The sequence below is a fragment of the Tupaia chinensis genome, unplaced genomic scaffold (genome assembly GCF_000334495.1).
Source record: "Tupaia chinensis unplaced genomic scaffold, TupChi_1.0 Scaffold000407_4, whole genome shotgun sequence".
Lineage (NCBI taxonomy): Eukaryota > Metazoa > Chordata > Mammalia > Scandentia > Tupaiidae > Tupaia > Tupaia belangeri.
Window position 1 is genome coordinate 5,127,911 of NW_006159912.1, and position 22,954 is coordinate 5,150,864.

Here is a 22,954-nt window from a genome sequence, read left to right on the forward strand (position 1 = left end):
CTCTCTGGTCAAATTAAAATCAGTAAATAAATAAAGTTAAAGAAATTAATTCTTTAAAAGAAAAGAAGCAGATCACCCGAATAGCCTGATATCTATAAAAGAAATTAAGGAAAACATCAGATGGCATAATGGTTACATTGCTGAACTCCCACATAGTTGAATGAGGTTCAAGTTCTGGACCCAGCCGCGTGAAACTCATGCCAGGTACATGTGTGTGCATAAACAAGATCCCAAGAGGAAAATAGATGAGAAGAGATTGCAGTGTGGCCAACCCCCGGGGGGGTGATTTCTCGATTTCTGTCTCTCTGTCTGTCTGGCAAGCATACATGCCCTGTTGCAAAAATATCTCTCTAAAAGAAAGACAAGAAAAGAAAAGAAATTTAATTCATAACTTCTCAAAAAGATATCCTCCAAAAATGCCTTCATTTATAAATTTAATCAATCATTTAAACAAAAAATTGCACCTATCATACGCAAAATCTTTCAGAAGGCAGAAGCTTATTTTACGACCAACAATAGCAAATTAATTAATTCTTGAATTAACTTGCAAGAAAAGAAACAATAAACTTACAAATCTATATTTCTCATACAACTCAACCTCCTTAACAAAATATTACCAAATAAAATCCAGCAATGCAAAACCAGATGGAGTGTATCCTCCTCCAATTCTCCATCCTTTTGGGATTTTAGGCAAGATTTGTTTATTACAAAGTATCAATTAATGTAATTCATCATATTAATAGTAAAAAGGGAAGAAATTACTATTATCATTACCATATCAGAAGATACAAATATTACATGAAATTAGGACAAAAAATGCAACACACTTTCATGATATAAATGATTCAGCAAAATACAGTAGGAAGAGAACTCCTTCCAACCTGATAAAAACCAACTATAGAAAAAGAAAAAACTCTAGAAGTGTAAGAATAATACTTCCCCTGAAAAATCAGGGAAAAGGCAAAGTTGCCTGCTTTTGTGACTAGTATTCAGCATTGTACAGAAGGCTGCAACCAATTGCAATAAAGATGAAGAAATTTAATACATCCAGATTGTAAGGGCAGACATAAAGCCATCCCTCTTCATGGACAATATTATCTACATAGAAAATCTCAAATAATCTCTTGAAAAGCTACTAGAACTAGTGGAATTTATATTGCTAAATTTGAAATCTGTATACACATTCTTGTATAGAAACAAGTAGTTCAAAACTGCAAGTATCATTTATAAAAGGGTGAGAATATGAAATATTTTCATTTGAGTCTAACAAAATACATATTAAATATGTATGCTGAAAACTACAAAATGTAGTCAAAAGAAATCAAAGTCCTAAATAACCAGTAAATAATGATAAATACCACATTGTGGATTGGTAAAGATAATATTCTTTTTTTCTTTTAAGTGATCTTTTATTTAATTATATTCATCATTATTATTTTTTAAATTTGACCAGAGAGAGACAGAGAAAGCAAGAAAGCAAGCCACTCGTTCCTTGTAGACACAGATGTGGGTGTCCAGCGCCTTAGCCACCACGCCACCTGCTGGCCCTGATAGAGATACTATTCTTAAAATGACAAATCTCCCCAAACTGATTAACATATTCAATAATAATAATAATAAAAATCATAGCAGTCCTTTTTGAAGACAGTGACAAGTTACCTAGGGTCTTCCAAATGTTTCATTGAAAATGCATATGATATATTAAAAAAATGTGTACATTACTCCAATTTGTGCACAAAAATAAACTAATTCTTTCATTCAACTTTTCCATGAGCTTTTAAAAATACCCTCACATTATAATAATAGGAGGTTGTCAGAGAACAAGGACAAAGGAAAGGAAGAGAGTGCAAAGTGACGTGAGAAACGTTTTGGGGTGACAGGAGTCTTGCAGTATCATTATTATGGTGGTAGTGATACAGCTGCATACAAAGAGAACAACTACAGGTGGGGGAGCAGCTTGTAAAAGCCTGAACTTCAATATCTAAAACTGACGCAAGGCAAAAATTCTCTTCCTTGTGTTCCCAACCAATAGTCTTCTACTGCTAAGGAACGAGTTAGTCATGAGTAAAATCTGACATTTTGCCTGACCAACTAGGGAGAGAAACAGCTTGTCACCTTCAATTAGGCGCTCATTATGGCTACAACACACTGGGTTCTAAAATTTGTGATCACTTCTCTGGCATCATCAGTGCAATCTCACAACTGAGATTCTTCCTGCAAAAAGTTTAAATAGACAAAACAATGGTATGAGGCTAAGTTTATAACTATGTAAACAAGATTTGGCAGACTTAGAAACTCTACTGAAACATATAAGGAAAAACTCTCTCATTTAAAGACCAATAAATTCTTTAAAATAAGAGCTTTCCCAAATTCACACATTCATAAAGGAGTCAGGGCACTTCCTGCCAATAGCACAGTTGTGTGCATGCCCGACATATCCTTTTGTTCTCTAGTTTTCTCTTTTCAAAAGCCTTGTCCATTTCCATGGACTGTGGCAAGACAATTTTAATTTTCCTCATGGGCAGACTGATGAGAAAGCTTTCTATAAAATAATCAGCATGCATGCCCCGTAACATGTTATACTGAAACATATAAGCACGAAACAAGCTTGTACTTTCTACCCTATTACACAGCATGCAAATGGTGCAGAAAACAGTGCCACAAGCATGCTGCATAAAGAATACAGTCTTTATCTGATTTCTATAGAGCTTATATAGCTTAAGATTCTTAATGGTTTGTGTGTGAAATTTAAACTAAGAACTATGGCTTCACATTAAAAGTAAACCTTATTAGTTAAAAGGAGAGAAAGTTCCTAATAGAAATTTTGAGAGCCAAGTTTCACATGTAATGGAATCTACTGTAAGGAAACACCAGAAATTATAGAAAAGGCAGAAATTAAACAATTTATTTTATTTATTTATTTATTTTTGAGAGAGAGATTTGCAATAGGGCATGCACACTTTCCAGAGAGAGAGAAAGAGAGACAGATGGTGAGAAATCACCCCCCAGGGGGGATGGTCACACATAATTCTTTTCTCCTCTTGGGATTTTTGACACATGTGTACACATGCCTGGCATGAGTTTCAAGCCACTGTGTCCAGGAATCGAACTGTGGCTGACCATGTGCGAGTCCAGCAATGTAACCGTTATACCATTTGCTGGTCACTTACAATTTATTATTAAATGGACCTTTAAAAAACTTCTAAACTGTACCCAGGCACCTGTGTCTTTCAATACATAAATATCAAAATACATAGAGGAATTTTATACTTTACATCATAAATATAAATTAGAAAAGAATGAGAATTCTCCTTACCTGATCTTTTCCTTACCTAAGTAACTTGTTTTTTCTAGAGAGTTACTTAGCATGTGTATTAAAGATTTATCAGGAAAATCTGTTAACCTACCATGAAATCTGAGCTGTAGCCATAAAGGAAGTTATTAAGAGTTTTTTAAGGAAGGGGTTGGCAGGTGGCATGGTGGTTGTGGGCTCTGGACTCACACGCGGCCGACCATGGTTTGAGTCCTGAGCCTGGTGGCTTGCTTCCTTACGTTTCCCCTCTCTCTCATTCACACTTTGTCCCTCTCTGATCAAATTTAAATAAATAACTAAATAAAGTTAAATTAAAGAAAATATTTTATCAAAGAAGAAAAAGTTCTCATTTAAATATATTATAATAGTCAGTAGCTGGCAGGTGGCATGGTGGTTAAGGGCACTGGACTCCCACATTGCCCATAGCAGTTCAAGTCCCGGATCTGGCACCTTGCTTTCTCACTCCCCCCGCCCGCCCCGTCCCTCTCTTGTCAAATTAAAACAAACAAACAAACAAATAAATAAAGTTAAATAAAATAATTCTTTAAGAGAATATATTACAACAGTCAAAGGTATGGAATTTACTGGGACCAGTAGATGGCATAGTGGTTACATTGCTGGACTTGCAAGTAGTTGACTGTGGTTCGAGCCCCAGACCTGGTGGCTTGAACACATAAACTGGGCGTGTGTGTGTGTGTGCCCAAAATCCCGAGAGGAGAATGGAGGAGAAGGAATTGCAGCATGGCCATTCCCCCTGGGGATGATTTTCACTTTCTGTCTCTCCAGTGAGCACAAGCACACTGTAGCAAAAAAAAAAAAAGAGAGAGAGAGAGAGAGAGAGGGAAGTATGCAATTTACACAGTTCGTTAATTTCAGTGAAGAGGTTTGATTATAAATACTTTTTAAGTTTATTTATTTCTTCCATGAATGAGAGAAACAGACATAAAAAGAGAGACAGGACCCTCAGTGTCTCAGTGCCATGATCCACCCTCAGCTACAGCCAGCCCCGGATAACAAGCACATGTGGGTCTAGTACACTCAAGGACGTCTGTGAACCCAAACACAGAACCTACCTTTTTGGGTCATTAGCTAGCCCCCGATTGTAACTACTTAAGTGAATTTTTAAAAACTGCTTCATGTATTAAAAACAAAATGGTTAAATAACACAATTATAAACTATAAAATATTTACACTTGATAACTTAAAAGGAAAAATATTTGAATAGTTACCTGAACAACACTTTAATAGGTTAAAGTTACACTTGCAACTATCACACAAACAACCAGACTGAGAAGGTAAGAGGAGATAACAAGATATCTCACTTAAAATCAATGAGACTAATTTCCATTTTGTGAATATATCAATTTGTTAATCTACTCACCTACTGAAGGATATTTGGTTGTTTTCAGGTTTGTTTGTTTGTTTTTCTACCAGAAGACAGATGCACTTGCCAGAAAGATAGCGGGAAAGGAAAAAGCACACCCTCGTGGAGAATGGTCAAGCCACAAATCTTTCTCCATCTCTCCCTCCTTTCAGGATTTTGGGCATGCATGCACATGTGCATGTGTTTACCAGAGACACAGAGAAAGACAGAGAGACAGAAAGTGAGAAATCACTCCCTGGGGTGATGAGCATGCCATAATCCTTTCTCCTCCAGTCTCCTCTTGGGATTTTTGGCATGCATGCACATGTGCCCAGCATGAGTTTGAAGCTGCCAGTTCTGAAACTCAAATCACAGTCAACCATGTGGGAGTCCAGCGACATAAACATTATGCCATCTGCTGGTCCCAAGCAGTTCTTCATTTTTGATTGTTTAAACGTTTTTTTTTTTTGTCATTGACAGAGGGCATGAGAGCTTTCAAGGGTGGTTGGGGGAGGCAGAGAAAGCATTCCCCAGTAGTACGGAGGTCACGCAGCAAAGCATTCTCCTCCATCTCTCAATCCTGCTGTAGTTTGGGACATGCATATACATGTACCTGGTGTGTTTTTCAAGCCACAAGGATCAATATTTGAACCATGTAGTCATCCATAAGGGATTTAACTCCCTTACCCATTAGGCTACAGGACCAGGCTGAGCAGTTCCTAATTTTAATAAAGACCCACTTATCAACTTTTTCTTTTATGGATTGTACTTTTGGTGTAGTTTTAAGAGGTCATCACCAAACCGAGGGTCACCTAGGTTTTCTCCTATGTTATGGTTCATGAGTTTTGCCATTCTATATAAACTTTAGAATTAGTTGATACATATCCACAGAATAATTTGCTAGTATTGAGACAGCGATTGTACTAACTGTATAGATCATGGTGGGAAGGAATGACTGTATCAAGCCTACCCATTCATGTATATGGCATCCCTATTATATCGTTTTTGTTTTCACATATCTATATTCTATATTGATCTGTGTTCTATATTCTACATATGTTGGGTTGTTAGGAAAGTCATGATGCATTTTTGCACAGAAAAATACATCAGTATTTTCCTGATGACCTAATAGATTGCTTGTGTTACACCTAAATTTTGTTGCTAATAAAATACTGTTCATCGGGTCAAAGGAAGACCGAGCAGTTACATCACTGGACTCCCACTTGCAGTTTAAGTCCTGGACATAGTAACTTGAAAGTCATACCAGGCACGTGTGTGTGCATGCCCAAGATCCCAGGAGGAGAATGGAGAAGGGACTGCAGCGTGGCCATCCCCCTGGGGTTGATTTCTCACTTCCCTTCTCACTATCTCTCTCTTCAGCAAATTCATTTTACACATATGTGTGTGTATATATATATATATATACACATATATATATAAAAATATTATTTAGCAATAAGAAACAAGCCATTTGGAGCTGGTGGTTAAGCCAGCTGGATCCCACAACCACAATGTTCAAGTCCCAGATCTAGCAGCTTGAAAAACATGCCAGGGGGACCAGCAGATGGTGTAATGGTTATGTCGATGGACGGAACATGTGTGTTTGTGCCCAAAATCCCAAGAGGAGAATGGAGGAGAAGAGATTGCGGTGTGGTCCCTCCCCCCCACCAGGGGGGTGATTTCTCACTTTCTGTTTCCCAGTCCAGCACACATGCCCTATCGCAAAAACAAAAACAAAAGCTCTCTAAAGAAGAAAAAGAAAAACATGCCAGGCACTTGTGCATATTTGTCCAAAAATCCTGAAAGGATAGAAAATGGAGGAGAAGAAGCTGTAGCATGTTCATGTCCCATGATAATGCTTTCTTGATTTCTTTCTTTCTCTATTTCACTCTGGTAAGCATCTGTGCCCTCTGACAAAATAAAGAAAGGAAGGTAGGGGAAGGGAAGAAATGAGCCATGAAGCCACAGTAAGAAGCAGAGGTATCTTAAATGTGTATTGTTAAATGAAAGACATCAGTTAGAATAGGCTACAAACTGTATGAGTCTAAATATGAGCAGGAGCTTCAAAAGGTTCATGGAAAGTGAGTACTGTGAAAAACTTATGCATGAATTTTTGTAAAAGAATGATTTTATTTAACTTCATTTATTATTATTATTTTTATTTTATTTGACCAGAGAAAGAGAGAGAGAACGTGAGAAATTAAGCCACCAGGTCTGGGACTTAAATCGTGGTCAGCCACGTGGGAATCCAGCACCCTTAACCACCACGGCACCTGCTGGCCCCTATTTTTTCCTATTCAAGTGCCCAAGATCTAATGGGACTAGAAAACTGAAGGGGGGGGATGTTGTGATCAAACCAGCAGGGGGAGTCTCTCTTTCTTTCATGCACACACACAAGTTCCATAATGAATGCAGATGTGAAGTTTACAGAAGAAAGAAAGAAAAAGAAAAAAGAAGAGCCAGGTCTATGGTCATACCATCCTAAACGTGCATGATCTCACCTCTTCTCAAATGCTAAATAGGGTCAGGCCTGGCTATTGCTTGGATGGGAGACTGCCTCGAAATATTGGATGCTGTAGGCTTATTCTTCCCCTCCAGCACCTTCTGCTTTAGCTGGACCCAGGCACACTCCTGTAATCTCAGGCACCCGGGGCTGAGACAAGAGCATCACAATTTGAGACTGTTCTATGTAACATAGTTAAGACTCTGTCACTTAAGATAATGACAAGAAGGGCTAGGGAGAGGCAGAGTAATAACAAAACTGAAACCACGTGAGGAAGGTAATGCACTCACATCCCATTCCAGGACCTCCTTGAGCACAGCAGGTGTACATGTGCCCATGATCTGAACCAGCTGAGGTTAGGTGTGGTAGACAGTGTAGGCACCCTGGTGAGGGTCCCCGTCTCTTTGACTGTTACTCTCATGTATGAAATAAATAAACTTACAGAAAAATTTAAAAATACTATTAACAGATTGAGCCACGGTGGCACAAGCATAAGGGGTACCATTACAGTGACTGCGACCTCATGAGAGGCCCAAGTTTGGTTCCCAACCCATCCTAAACAGACCAGGCACAGTGGGATGTCCCTGTGTCTGACTAACTAAGAGACTGAGGCAGGATTGCAACATAGTGAAACCCTGTCAAAGTTGCACCTGTCCATGCCCAATCCCCTTCCACACTCTCTTCCTCTGTCATTAAACACACACACACATACACACACACACTTAACAATTTATATCAGTAAATTAGACAACACAAGTGAAATGGAAAATTTTTTAAGAAAAATGCAAGTTGCCAAAATGAATTAAAAAGAAATAGAAAATCTATGGGAACCAGCAGTTAGCGTAATGGCTATGTTGCTGGACTCCCACGTAGTTAACCACGGTTCATGTCCCGGACCCGGTGGCTTAAAACTCACGCTGGGCACGTGTGCGTGCGTGCCCAAGATCCCGAGAGGAGAATAGAGGAGAAGGGATTGCGGCGTGACCATCCCCCTGGGGGGTGATTTCTCGCTTTCTGTCTCTATGTCTCTCTCTGTCTGTCTGGCAAGCACATGCGCCCTACAGTGAAAATCTCTCAAAAAAAAAAAAAAAAGAAATAGAAAATCTAGACAGATGTATAAAGATATTGAATTAGTATTAAGAAATCTTCCAATAAGGAAACATCTAGGACTAGTCATAACACTAATAAATTCTACCAAAGAGTTAAAAGAGAATCAATATGAAATTGTTTCAAACTATTCCAACATATTGAAGTTGAGGCACATTTTCTAATTCATCCTATGAAGCCAGCATTACCTTGATAGCAAAAGTGACAAGAACATACCACAAGAAATGAAAACTGCAGACTAATATCCTTTATAAATAAAATGGAAAAATCCTCCACAGAGATTAACAAACTAAATACAATAGCATATTAAAAGGATTATACACCATGACCAAGTGGGATTTATCCCAGGAATGCAAATGGTTCAAAATAATATCAATCAATGTAATACACCACATTAATAGATGAGGGGGAACAAAAACCTACATGATCATCTTAACTGATGGCAGAAAAAAGCATTTGCCAAAATTTAGCATTCTGTTATAATAAAACACAAAGGAAACTAGAAATAGAAGGGACATTATAAACATGATAAAGGGCTCATGAAAAACCCATAGCTATCAGACTCAATGATAAATGACTGAAAGCTTTCTCCCTAAGATTGGAAACAATACAAGAATGCTTACTATCAAGGATGCCTACTGCTCTTCAGTACCATACTAAAAGAGCTAAACAAAGCAACTAGGCAATAGAAATAAATAACAGGCATCCAAATTGGAGAGAAGTAAAATTATTTCTATTCATAGTAACATGATCTTAATATAGAAAATGCCAAAGAATCAAAAAGAGCATGAGCACTGATGAATTGAAAAAGTTGCAGGGTGCATCAACACACAAAACCCAGCAATGAACAATCCAAAAGAAGAATTAAGACAGTTTCATTTATAATAGCAATACAAGCTCTACCAAAATCCCAACAGCTTGTTTCACAGAAATGAAAATGTCAAGCCTAAAATCAAATAGAATTACAAGAGCAACCAAACAGCCAGAACAATATTGGAAAAGAACAAAGTTCAAGAACTCATATTTTCTGAATTAAAAACTTTACAACAAAACTTTTCAGATACTGGCATGATACTGATATTTAGCATACAGGCCAAGGGAATAGAATTCAAAGTCCAGAAATAAGCCCATTGGGTGGCATGGTGGTTAGGGGCACTGGATTCCCACATGGCTGATCATGTTTCGAGTTCCAGACCTGGTGGCTTGATTTCTCCCTTTCTCTTTATCTATCTCTGGTGAAATATTAAAAAATAAGGACCAGCAGTTAGCGTAACGGCTATGTTGCTGGACTCCCATGTAGTCAACTGCAGTTTGAGTCCCGGACCCGGTGGCTTAAACTCACACTGGGCGCGTGTGCATGCATGCCTAAGATCCTGAGAGGAGAATGGAGGAGAAGGGATTGCAGCGTGGTCATCCCCCCTTAGGGAGTGATTTATTGCTTTCTGTCTCTCTGTCTCTCTCTGTCTTCCTGGTGAGCACAGACGCCCTATACCAAAAAACTCCAGAAAACAAAATTTAAAAAAAAAATGCTTTAAAAAAAAAGAAAAAGAAAAAAGTACCAAGTTCATTCAATAGAGAAAGAACAGTCATTTCAATATATTAGCAGGGACACTAAATATCCACATGCAAAAAAAATGAAGTAGACCTCTATTTGTCAATTCAAAATGTTCCAATGACCTAAATATAAGTTAATTATAAGCCTTTTAGGGCCAGCAGGAAATAAGTTGGCCAATGCCATGGCTAAGGGATCTGCATGGCCATGAGGTTCAAATTCCTGAGCCAGCAGCTTGAAAAACATACCAGGTACATGTGTGTGCATATCCAAAATCTCGACAGGATTGGAAAATGGAGAAAAATTGCAGCATGACCACACCCCATTCGAGGTGCTTTATTTCTCTGCTCTCTCTGTCTCTTTCTGGAAAGTGCAAGTACATTCTGGCAAATTAAAATAATAAAAAGATGGGATCAATAGATGGTGTAATGGTTACATCACTGGACTCCCATGTAGTCAATGTCATTTGAGTCCTGAACCAGTGGCTTAAAACTCATGCCAAGCACGCATTTGTGCGTGCCCAAGATTCCAAGAAAGAATGGAGGAGAAGGGATTGCGGCATGGCCAACCCCCCTCGGGTGGGGGAGATTTCTTGCTTTTTGTCTGTCTCTAGCAAACACACATGTTCTACAGTAAAAATCTTTCTGGTAAAAAAAAGTTAAAATAAAATGATAAATTAATGGTGTTTATCTTAAATGTACACAAGTGGGATGTTCAGAAAGTGAATGGAAAATGCACACACGTGCCCATGATCTGGGCTGGCTAACACTGGGGTGGATCATGGCATCAAAGCCCTATTGGGAGTAGGTGCTGTTTTGGTCTCTCACTTACAGAATAAGTAAGTAAACTTTTTTAAACAGAGAAAATAAACAGCCAGAAAATGTAAGATAATAATTGTAAATAATATATCAAGTAATAATCTGTTAGGTTCTCAGAAAAGTCATGATGCATTTTTGCATAGAAAAACAGAAAAAAATACATCATGACTTTTCTGACAACCCAGTAGCTTTAGAATACACTGAGAATCTTTCTATTTCAGAAACAAGAAATGAATGAAAAATAGGTAAGGAACGTCAATACACAGTTCTCTAAAGTAGATAAACGAATAGCCAACAAGCATATAAAAATATATTCAATGACATTAGTGATTAGAATGATGTAAATGAATACCACCGTGAGATATAATTTCACACCCATTAGGTTTGTTGTAATATAAAAAAAAAATGAGAAAATATGTTGGTGAGGATGTAAAGACATTTGAACTCTGGATCAGAGTGCATACAGGTCCTACAGAAAATAGCTTGCTGCTTCAAATAGATAAACAAAAAATTACTTTGAGACACAGAGATTCTCCTCCTAGGCATATGCCCAATAGAAATGAAAGCAGATGTCCAAACAAAGACTTGTGAATGAATGTTCATAGCAGCTTTATTTATGAAAACCACAAAGTAGAGGTTCCCACATGTCTCTCAACAGATGAATGGATAAACAAAATGCAGTATATACATAAATATTTTATTATTCAGCCATAAAAAGGAATGAAGTACTGACACAGGTTACAATGTGGATGATCCTCAAAAACATTATGCTAGCTGAAAGAGATCAGACATCAAAGGTCAAATATTATATGAAGCCATATTTATTAAGTAACCAAAATGGGTAAAAGCAGAGAGATAAAAAGCAGAGATGGGGGGACCAGCAGTTGGGTTTTTTACTATTTTGACTAGAATTACTAATTTCATGATATATTCATAGACTTAGGTTTTATGTTTTTCTTATTATTGGAAACAGCAGTTAGTGTAATGGCTATGTCACTGGACTCCATGTAGTTGACCGTGGTTCGAATCCCGGACGTGGTGGCTTAAAACTCACACCAGGTGCATGTGCATGCATGCCCAAGATCTCTAGAGGAGAACAGAAGAGAAGGAACTGTGGCGTGGCATCTCCCCTGTGGGGTGATTTCTCACTTTCTGTCTCTCTGTTTGTCTGTCTGGCAAGCACATGCACCCTATAGCAAAATTTAAAAAAAATAACAAACCCAATAAACCTCTCCCCAAATTTTTCTTATTACTTATTCATGTTAGTTCATTTTTCTTTTGTATTTTTATCAGTTCTCTGATTGTACCTTTATTGTGTTTTAGCTTGCTTACGTTCTCTACTTTTTTTTACCATATATACTTTGGCATTTTTATATATATTTCAGACTGAGGTATCATTTTTGTGAAGCTTTCACTGTATCGACTTAGAGAATTTTTCAGGCTTTGTACTTATATAATCAGGCCTCAGCAAAGAATGAGTTTTTTGTTTGTTTGTTTGATCTTGCAATAATCGCTTTTCTCAGCTTATGCATAAGACCTATACTGTGTGTAGAAGTAGTGATAATAAGCATTCATGGGACCAGCAGTTAGCATAATGGCTATGTCGCTGGACTCCCATGTAGTTGACTATGGTTCAAGTCCTGAACCTGCTGGCTTAAACTCATGCCAGGTGTATGTGCATGCGTGCGTGCGTGCCCAAGTTCCCAAGAGGAGAATAGAGGAGAAGGGATTGCAGTGTGACCATTCCCCCTGGGGGTGATTTCTCACTTTCTGTCTCTCTGTCTCTCTCTGTCTTTCTGGGGGGAACACCAGCCCCCTTGTGAAAAAACCTTTCCAAAAAAAAAAAAAAAGTATTCATATCTACTTCTCTATATTATGGTCAAAGCTTTAAGAATTTTATAATTACATATGATGTTTGCTATTTTATTTTATTTTTTATTTTATTTTATTTCAAGTTCTTATATACATTCAGTCACTTCATTTAGTTTGTAAAGTAAATATTCCAACATGTTTACATTTCTTCACAGTCCAGTTGACTATACTGTAAGTTATCTTAAAAAGATAATACCCCATTTCTTTGTCTTGTTAATGTTTTTTGCCTTTACATTTTTCTCATTAATGTCCTTCCTCAGACTCTATTCCTTCACCCATGCTTTTCCCACACTATATCTGATATTCACAACCATTTTCTGTGCTTCTATATCCTATAGTTATTCAGTTTTGGTCATAGAATGTGGAAAATTGGTACATATTAAGTGGGGACATACAGTGTCTCTCCTTCATAGCCTGGCTTGCTTCCCTCTGCAGTAAATCTTCCATATTTATCCACTCTGTCAAAAGCCAGGGTCTTGTTATTTTTTATGGCTGAGTAGTGTTCCATAGAGTATATGTGCCACAGTTTTTTAATCCATTCATCTGTTTGTGGGCATATGGGTTGGTTCCATATCTTAGCAATTGTGAATACCGCAATAAATATCGCTGTGCAAGTACTTTTCCTATGAAGAATTCTTCTATCCTTTGGGTAGATACCAAGGAGTAGGATTGTTGGGTCATATGGAAGTTCTATTTGTAGATTTTTGAGGAATCTCCAAATTGTTATCCACAGTGGATGGACCAATTTACATTCCCAACAGCAGTGTACGAGAGTTCCCCTTTCACCACACCCTCACCAGTACTTATAATTTTTTAAATCTTATTTACTCTTTATTTTAATTTGACCAGAGAGAGAGAAAAAGTGAGAAAGCAAGCCACCAGGTCGGGGACCCAAACCGTGGTTGGCCATATGGGAGTGTCCAGTTCGTTAACCACCATGGTCCCCGTCATTTTTTTTTTTATTCTTAGTCATTCTGACTGGGGTTAGGTTGTATCTAGTTGTTTTGATCTGCATTTCCCTTACAGTGAGGAATGTTGAGCATTTTTTCATATGCATTTTGGCTATTCGTATGTCATCCTGAGAGTGGTTTTTCCAACTCATTCTCCCGTCTTTTAATAGGGTTGATCATCTTTTTTCAGAAAGGCTGCTTGAGTTCCTCGTGTATTCTGGTTATCAGTCCCTTATCTGACGCATAGTTTACAAAAATATTTTCCCATTCTGAGGGCTGTGATTCTCACTAATTTCTGTGTCTTTCGCCATGCAAAAAGTTCTTAGTCTGATGTAATCCCACTTATCTACTTTGGGGATCTTATTTAAGAAGTTTTTGCCTAGCAAATTTATTTCTTAATTTTAAAGTTAGTGCCCTCTATAAGATTATAAAGTACTTCTTATCATGAAAGAGTTTTAAATTTATCAGATGCTTCCTACATCTATAGAAATAATCTTAGCATTTTTCTTTTGTATGCTATGAATTTGGTAAATTACACTATTTTTATCCATCCCCCAATTTTGTATTGCTAAGATAAACTGAATGCAAGGTTTGAATCAGTTTACTTATACCATGTTAATATGGACTTCAAGGACTAGGAGGTGGTGCAGAGGTTAAGGCAGCTGGATCCCAGGTGACTGACTCTGTAGTTCGATCCCGGACCTGGTGGCTTGAAAATCACACTGGGTGTGTGTTCTTGTGTGTGTATGCCCAGGTTTCCAAGGAGAACTGAGGAGAAGGGATTGTGATGTGGCTATTTCCTCTGGGGTATGAATTTTTACTTCCTTCCCTCTTCTCTGTGTCTCTCTGGTGAGTGCCCAAGCACTATAGCCAAAAACTCACCATAGAAACAAAAAACAAAAAACTACAAAAAAGAGGAGGGGGCTTTAAAGTTATGTTAATAAGCAAATGTAGAATTTACTAGCTTTTCCATCTTTTAAAGATAATGGCCTGTTTTCTTCTTTTAGCACAAGTCCACCTTACTGCTGTGTGGATCTATATTCACTTCGTACTGGGGAGATGGTGAAGTCCATTCAGTTTAAGACACCTATTTATGATCTCCACTGCAACAAGCGGTAAGCCTTTTTAATGTTTCTTATATAATGTAATACACCTCCTAGGCATGGAGAGCTCTAACAATTTCATTGACTAAATTAAATTTATTAAAAAAGAAAAAAATGAGAAAAAACTTTTGAAATTTGTCCAGTGGAACAGCCCAAGATTTCTTGATGACTATTTTTAAACTTCAGTTCATAATTCATTAGGGAATTATGGATTTTGTACAGTGGGATATAACCAACATTTCAAAAACAAAATGGAAATTAATAGAAAATACATAGGCAAACAATGTTTAGGTATTCTGAAAATTTTTTTATATGCATAACTTATTTATATATATAATGCGTATGCTTCTATGTGTTCATAGGTTTATAATGTAAAATATAATTCTGCTGTGAAGAATCACCAAAATTTTGAAAAATGTGTTTTTGAAATGTAAACAAAGCTTTAGTATTTTTTTGTTTTATTCCATATACCAGGACTAAATAGATTTTTCTCCTTTAAAATTTATTTAATTAAAATCACTGGAAAAATATTCAGCTCTAGGTTGAATTTTTACCTGACCTCTAGTGATAATGGCACATTAACTACAGAGCATTGTGGAAAAGAAACTTTAGGAATCTTCCTTTACTCGGCATTTTTATTTCTGGGAAAAATAAAAACCCTAACTAAGATGGTTACTGCCTTTTAAAAGTTTTTTTAAAAAGTTTGCCAGAAGGCTCATGTATGTGATGGAGGGAGAGGGAGAAAGCATCCCCCATGGGGAATTTCAACGTCCTATTGAGATTTTGGGCATGTACACACATGAGCCTGGTATATTTCTGAAGCTGCTGGGTCCAGGTCTTGATCTGTGGGGTTGATCATTGGGATTGGTTTACCTTAATCATCAGATCACAGAGTGAGCCCAACAAATGTCTTGATCAAAGTTTTAGATACAAAGTATAAATCTTCTATCTTATCAGAAAGTAAACATTGTAAATGATTTATTTTCTGCTATTTTAAAAAATTTAAGTGAAACAATTTAGATTTAAATTTTACTTTTTTTTTTTTTTTTTAGAGAGGTTTTTGCAAAAATGTACACTCATCAGAGAGACATACAAAGACGGAGAGAGAAAAAGTGAGGAGATGACTTCACTGCAGTCCCTTCCCCACTAGTCTCCTCTTGGGATTTTGGGGATATATGTACACATGCCGTCATGAGTTTCAAGTTGCCTGGTCCAGGACTTGACATACTTGGCCATGTGGGAGTCCAGTGCCTTAACCACTATTCCACTTGCTGACCCCTTTTATAAAAGAGGTTTTTTATTTATTTTATTTTATTTTTTGGAGTTTTTTTTTGCTATACAGAGACAGACAGAGAGAGAGAGAGAGAGAGACAGAAAGTGAGAAATCACCCCCCCAGGGGGGATGGCCACGCCACAATTCCTTCTCCTCCTTTCTCCTCTCGGGATCTTGGGTATGCACGCACATGCACCCGGAGAGAGTTTAAGCCACCGGGTATGAAACTCGAACTGTGGTCGACTACACGGGAGTCCAACGACATAGCCATTACACTAACTGCTGGCCCCAAGAGGTTTTTTATCTTATTTTTTTGAGAGGTTTATTGTAGAGGGCACGTGCACTTGCCAGAAAGACAAAGAGAGACAGAAAGTGAGAAATCACCTCCCAAGGGGGGATGGCCACGCCACAATTCCTTCTCCTCCTTTCTCCTCTCGGGATCTTGGGTATGCACGCACATGCACCCGGAGTGAGTTTAAGCCACCGGGTCTGAAACTCAAACTGCGGTCGACTACACGGGAGTCCAACGACATAGCCATTACACCACTGCCGGTTCCATAGACAAGAGATTTTTGCCATAGGGTGTGTGTGTTTGCTGGAGAGAGGGAGATAGAATTTCTATACTATAATTGTATATCACCCAAAAATTAACAGTATAATATATGTGTAGTGTGGCTTTAAGTATATAATAAAAAGAGTTATAAAAATAGTTTCTGGTGGGATAGTGCTAATACAACTCACCTGGGAAATGTCCTGGGCTCACAGCCCGGAACCTCCTTGAACATCTTAGCATGTGTCCATGTGCTTATGTTCCTGTTGGGGAAGACTGGAGGTCGATTATAGTATGACAACTCTGTTGGCAGTGCCTGTCTCTTGTTCTCTGTCTCTCTGTGTGTGTCTCTTTCTCTGGCTCTCTTGGGGAAGAAATAAATAAAGCAAAATAACAATAATAAATTTTCTGATTTCCCATAGATAAATTTTGGCACCAGTGTCTGAATTGCCCCTTGTTCTCTACAAAGCAAAGGGATCAACAAAAACCCGGTACACAAAATCACTTGTAGCCATGTTTAATTAGTATCTACGAAAGAGAGAATACTGTAATAACTTGAAATCTTAAATTTAAGACCAGCAGAGCTTGGTTAAGAAGCCATGCAAGTGACCACCAGATGGCGTCATGATCAAGTTGCTGGACTCCCATGTGGTTGACTGTGCTTTGAGTGCCAGACTTGGTATCTTAAAACTGAGGCCCGGCACGTGTGCATGCGTACCCAAAATCCCACAAGGAGAATGGAGGAGAAGGGACTGTGGCGTGGTTATACCCCGGGGGGTGGGGTGGTGTGAGTGGGTGGGTGATTTCTCATTTTCTGTCTCTCCAGTGAGCGCACACATCCTATAGCAAAAATTTCTCTTAAAAAGAAAGTCATGTTATAGGTGACAGGAGGTGACATAGTAGAGAGATAGTGTGGAAGAAAGAAGAGTATGGTGAGATTTTAATTGTACAGAGAGATATTAAAAAACCATGGTCACTTCTAGAAGCAGGGCCAGGCAACTGTCAGAGACCTAGGAGTTGGAATCTCTGTGGAGTCAGAAGGGGCTGGAAAGTGTATAGGAGCACCTGTCCTTGAAAACTCTGGTAGTGTGGCAGGCAATTTTAAAGGGAATGTTTATCCAGATAAATAAATATAATAAAGCAAAGGTATGAAGTGAGCCTTACTGAAATGAGGTCATAGCACTGTCAGAAGATTGGCCACTCCCTTACCTTCACACCCCCAAATGCACCATTCCTAAAGCTAGCAGTTGTTTTGTGCATATCCTACCATTATACTTTTGGTACTTGTGTGTGGCGTGGGAGGACAGTAACTTATCCTTAACCCCCAGTCTTCAGATTGAGAGGAGTTGTACTTAAACAGCTATATCCGCATCTGCACCTGGACCTGATTTAGATAGATAACGAGAGTCCATGCTGGTCTATAAAGGAATGAGGTTTTTAATGGTTTTGAGAGGGCAGAAAGGGAGAGTGTGTGTATTTTTTTGTGGTGAGAGGAGTGCCAATAATCTAATCACTTACACAATGACTTAAACAACAACTTTACAGTTATTCTTAGGTTGTTTAATACTCCCTGCATAATTTAATTTCTCCAACTTTTATTAGGGGCTGGACTTGATAAATCACATTGACTAGAATAAAGTGGAAGTAAGTGGTGGTGAGGTGAGCTTTTTCACAGAATGGATCATAAAAGGCAACAGGGTGGGCCAGCAGGTGGCAGAGAGGTTAGAGCAGCTGGATTCCTTTAGGTGGGACCTCTGTAGGAATGGAAATCAGGCCTCTACTGTGGTCCCAGTCTGCAGTTCTCAGTATCTTAGCAATGCATACCCCTGGATCTGGCTGGCTCTCTTTCTTTATTTTAGTTCACTTTTAACAATGGTGCATATTTTCCTTTTTGTGTGTTTCATTATTTGATATTTTATATCAGAACATTATATACGGAGGAGCAGTTCAGTCCGTGATAAATAATATTTACATATGGAAATACCTTTTCTGCCATGATGTTAAGAAGGCATTGAGTTGATACAATGTGAAGGTGAGATGATTAGACTCTATTATAGGAACAGAACAGAAATGGACTTTACATCAAGTTTATCTAGAATCTCACATTATTTTCTTTAAGTTTATCATGTCTACAGCATCATAAACACAAACCACACATATAGCAAATTACTACTTAGTAATAAGAAACAACCCAGCAAAAAATAAAGTTTTTAATAGACCTAGTTGAATATAAAAAGGATTAAGAGGCTGTAACTCATTAGAAGAGTTTCGTACCAAGGGACCAGCAGTTAGCGTAATGGCTATGTCCCTGGACTCCCATGTAGCCAACCGTGGTTCGAGTCCCGGACCTGGTTACTTAAACTTATGCTGGGTGTGTGTGTGTGTGTGTGCCCAAGACTCCGAGAGGAGAATGGAGGAGAAGGGATTGCAGCGTGGCCATCTCCCCTGAGGGGGTGATTTCTTGCTTTCTATTTCTCTATGTCTCTCTATTTTTTTGGCGAGTGCACGCACCCTATAGCTAAAGTCTCTCAAAAAAAAATGAAGTGTTCTGTATCAGTAAATGAAATTGTCCTGTTTTGACAACAACAACAAAACATATTAATAAAGTATGCATATTGAATAGTGTTTTTCTTTTTTTCTCTACTCATCATTAGCATCCATTCCTCAGATATTCTCGCTTCCAATTTTGAAAAATAAGCTATTAGTATGTTAAATATTTAGTAACAATTACATTCTTGGGTTTTTGAAATAACTATTAAACTTGGCTATTTATATTCACATCTTGCAAGTAATATTGTACTCTAAAGTATTATTTGTGGATATAGTTCAAAAATTTTGCTTTGCAGGCCAGCAGGTAGCGTGGTGGCTAAAGGTGTTGGATTCCCACATGGCCAACCACAGTTTGAGGCCCAAACCTAGTGGCTCACTTTTCTTGCTTTCCCTTTCTCTCTCTCTGGTCAAATTTAAAAAATAATAGCATGTAGCATTAAATAAATAAATAAATATTTTAAATAAAAATAATCTTACTTTGAGACCAACAGATGGCATAATAGTTATATTACTGGACTCCTAAGTGGTCAACCGGGGTTCCAGTCCCAGGCCTTGTATTTTAAAACTCAATGCTAGTTGGGATCAGCAGGTGGCGTGGTGATTAAGATGCTGGGCTTCCACATGGCTGATGATGGTTTGAGTCCCAGACCTGGTGGCTTGCTTTCTCTTTCTGTTTGTATCTGGTCAAATTTAAGAAAATAATAACAATAAATAAATAAAATTAAATATGTAATTAAAAAAAATAAAACTCATACCAGCTGTGTGTGCATGCGTGGCCAAGATCCCAAGAAGAGAATGGAGGAGAAGGGATAGCAGCATGGCCAATACCGCTGGGGGTGATTTCTCACTTTCTGTCTCTCTGTCTCTGTCTTTCTGGCAAGCATATGTGCCCTATAGCAAAATCCTCTCAAAACAAAAGAAAGACTTGTATTTTAAAAATATTTAAAAATAAATTATTTTCTAGACTATTTGTAAATCTTTGGATCAGGGAGAAATACTGTTTATACAGTTTCTTAGTAAATGTTATGTATTAAGTCATTCATAATACCGAGTAGCAGTTGTCTTTGATTTCTGTGTGTGTGTGTGTTTGTGTGTGTGTGTGCGTGTGGTGGTGGTAAATGCAGTGATCATTTTAAATGCTAGATTACCAAAATCCATTTTATGTTTAATTCCAGGACACTGAAACATCACTTAAAAACATTTTAGCAAATAGTCAACAGTTTTTAATCTTACCATCTCTTTAGTCATTTCTCTCATGGTTATATAAAGTTTTTTTATGCTTTAGGAGGCACATAATTATAGAATAAATATTATAAGAAATGTTTGAGTTTCAAAATGCATTGGTAGGTACATGTTTTCATCTAGGTGATTTACTTACTTGATTTGTAGAATCTCATTCACTTTTTTCCTTTGTTTTTTTTCTCTGATTTTTAGGATCCTTGTCGTAGTCTTGCAAGAGAAAATTGCTGCATTTGACAGCTGTACTTTCACAAAAAAATTCTTTGTCACAAGTATGTACCAAATTGTTTTATTTCTTGTCATATGCATCTGAGTGTACACTACTTCCTGGATATATTCAACTGAGTACCTGTAATCGTATCATTAGTATTTCATGGGTTTTCAACTAGAATGATTTTTCCATGATTCTGTGGATGTCTTTATTCAGTAGTATAATTGTATAATACATATCTTCAACTTTCCAACACATTCCCTTCATATTGGGTTGTCAGAAAAGTCGTGACATATTTTTCTGTGTTTTCCTGTGGAAAAATGTGTCAAGACTTTTTCAGTAACACAGTATTACGTGGCAAGATTTGTTTTATATTATCAGTTTCTATTTATATATTCTCCTAGAGTAGTTGTGATTTAGTTTAATATAACCATTTTATATTTTCAAAGCAGTTCTTTAATTACTTAACATACCATATTTTAAGAGGTAACTGGATTATCCTATACAAAGGAATTGAAACTCACAGAATCAGGATCCAAACTATGCTCACACTGACAGAACTAATACATTTTATACTATATAAAATTATATCTAGGAACTTATATACAGAGGAGAATTTATATACACAGGGAGAGAAGAAGGGACAGAAATAAAGATTGGTAGAAATTGATTGATTTTTTAAGGAAATTGGCTCATGAAATTGTGGGGTCGGACAAGTCAGATTTTTTTAAAGAGTTATTTTATTAATCTTTATTTACATATTTATTTTAATGTGATGAGAAAGAGAGAGAGAAAAAGTGAGAGAAAGTGAGAAAACAAGTTGCCCTGCCTGGGATTCGAACCACGGTCGGCCATGTGGGAATCCAGCTGGCCCCTATAATGTGTTTTTAGAAATCATTTTGTGTATACTATGAAGAATAAGTCAAGCTCAACCACCATGCCATCTGCTGGCCCCAACAAGTCAGATTTGCAGGGCAGGCAGCAGGCTAGAAATTCTAATTCCAGAGACCAGCAGATGGCGTATTGGTTATGTTGCTGGACTCGTATGTAGTCAAGCACTGATAGAGTCCCGGACGTGGCTTGTACTCATGCTGGGCATGTGTGTGTGTGTGTCCAAAATCTGGAGAGAAGAATGGAGTAGAAGAGATTGCAGAGTGGCCATCCCCCTGGGAGGTGATTTCTCACTTTCTATCTCTGTCTCTCTGGTGAGCGTATGTGCCCTTTAACAAAAATCTCTCAGGAAAAAAAAAAGAAATTCCAATTCCAAACTGATATTGCAGAGTTGGGTCCTGAGACAGTTTGAGGCAAAAAAAAAAAATCTTCATTGCAGCCTAGTAAAAGTATAGTTTTCCCTTTTTGTCTTCTATGTCTTTATATCTGCATTTTACCAAAGAGTCTGATATGTGTTTACTTAGAAATAGTTTAAAAGATCTCAGTTTTGGTATGACCTGGGAAGTCCAATTATAGTCATTGTTATCTCCTCAAATAGCACAGAGGTTTACTCAATGCCTATTACTTATCTAACAGTAGCAATAGACATTGCTTTTTTTCTATAAGTTCTCATTTTCTTGATACTATTAAGCATCATATACTATATGTAATTAATATAATCTATGTACTGTATGTTATATTATATATGAAGGGGCTTCAAAAAGTTTTTGGAAAAAGGAATTGAGGTATGAGTTTATGTTAGTGTAAAAATTTCTTAAATTCAGGGACCAGCAGTTAGTGTAATGGCTATGTCGCTGGATTCCCACGTAGTCAACTGTGGTTCAAGTCCCGGACCCGATGGCTTAAACTCACGCCAGGCACGTGTGCGTGTGTGCCCAAGATCCCGAGAGGAGAATGGAGGAGAAGGGATTGCGGTGTGGTCATCCCCTCTGGGGGGTGATTTCTTGCTTTCTGTCTCTCTGTCTCTCTCTGTCTGCTTGGCAAGCACACGTGCCCTATAGCAAAAACCTCTCAAAAAAAAAATTCTTAAATTCCATGTGTAATTTTGTCATAATATGCATTTCCTTGATGTTTTTGAAGATCTCTAGTTCAATATATGATAAAATCATCCATTATAATGCATTTTTTAAAAGAATGATTTTATTTATTTATTTATTTATTTTAAAAATTATTTGCTAGTGGGCACATGTGCTCACCAGAGAAAGAGAGGGAGAGAGAGAGATAAAGTGAGAAAGCAAGCAGCCAGGTCCAGAACTTGAGCTGCAGTTGGCCTTGTGGGAGTCCAGTGCCTGAACCATCATGCCACATGCTGGCCCCTATAATGCATTTTAAAAAATCATTTTGTGTACAGAACCAGCAGTTAGTGTAATGGCTATGTCACTGGACTCCCATGTAGTGGACCACAGATCGAGTCCCGGACCTGGTGGTTTAAACTCACGCCAGGCGTGTGTGCGTGCAAGGGTCAGAGAGAGAGAGAGACAGAAAGCGAGAAATCACTTCCAAGGGGGGGGATGAACATGCCACAATCCCTTCTCCACTCTCCTCGCAGGATTTTGGACATGCACGCACACATACCGGGCATGAGTTTTAAGCCACAGG

General features: G+C 37.8%; 1 protein-coding gene across 2 annotated transcripts in view; it reads left to right on the forward strand.

Moving 5' to 3' along the window:
* Nucleotides 1-22,954, forward strand: part of BCAS3 (BCAS3 microtubule associated cell migration factor) — a 341,361-nt gene that overhangs the window by 109,025 nt on the left and 209,382 nt on the right. For both annotated transcript variants that reach the window (XM_006154459.3, XM_006154460.3), the window contains exons 9-10: nucleotides 14,486-14,593; nucleotides 20,389-20,465. In XM_006154459.3, the coding sequence (XP_006154521.1) occupies nucleotides 14,486-14,593; nucleotides 20,389-20,465 (185 nt within the window). The remainder of the gene's footprint in view (nucleotides 1-14,485; nucleotides 14,594-20,388; nucleotides 20,466-22,954) is intronic.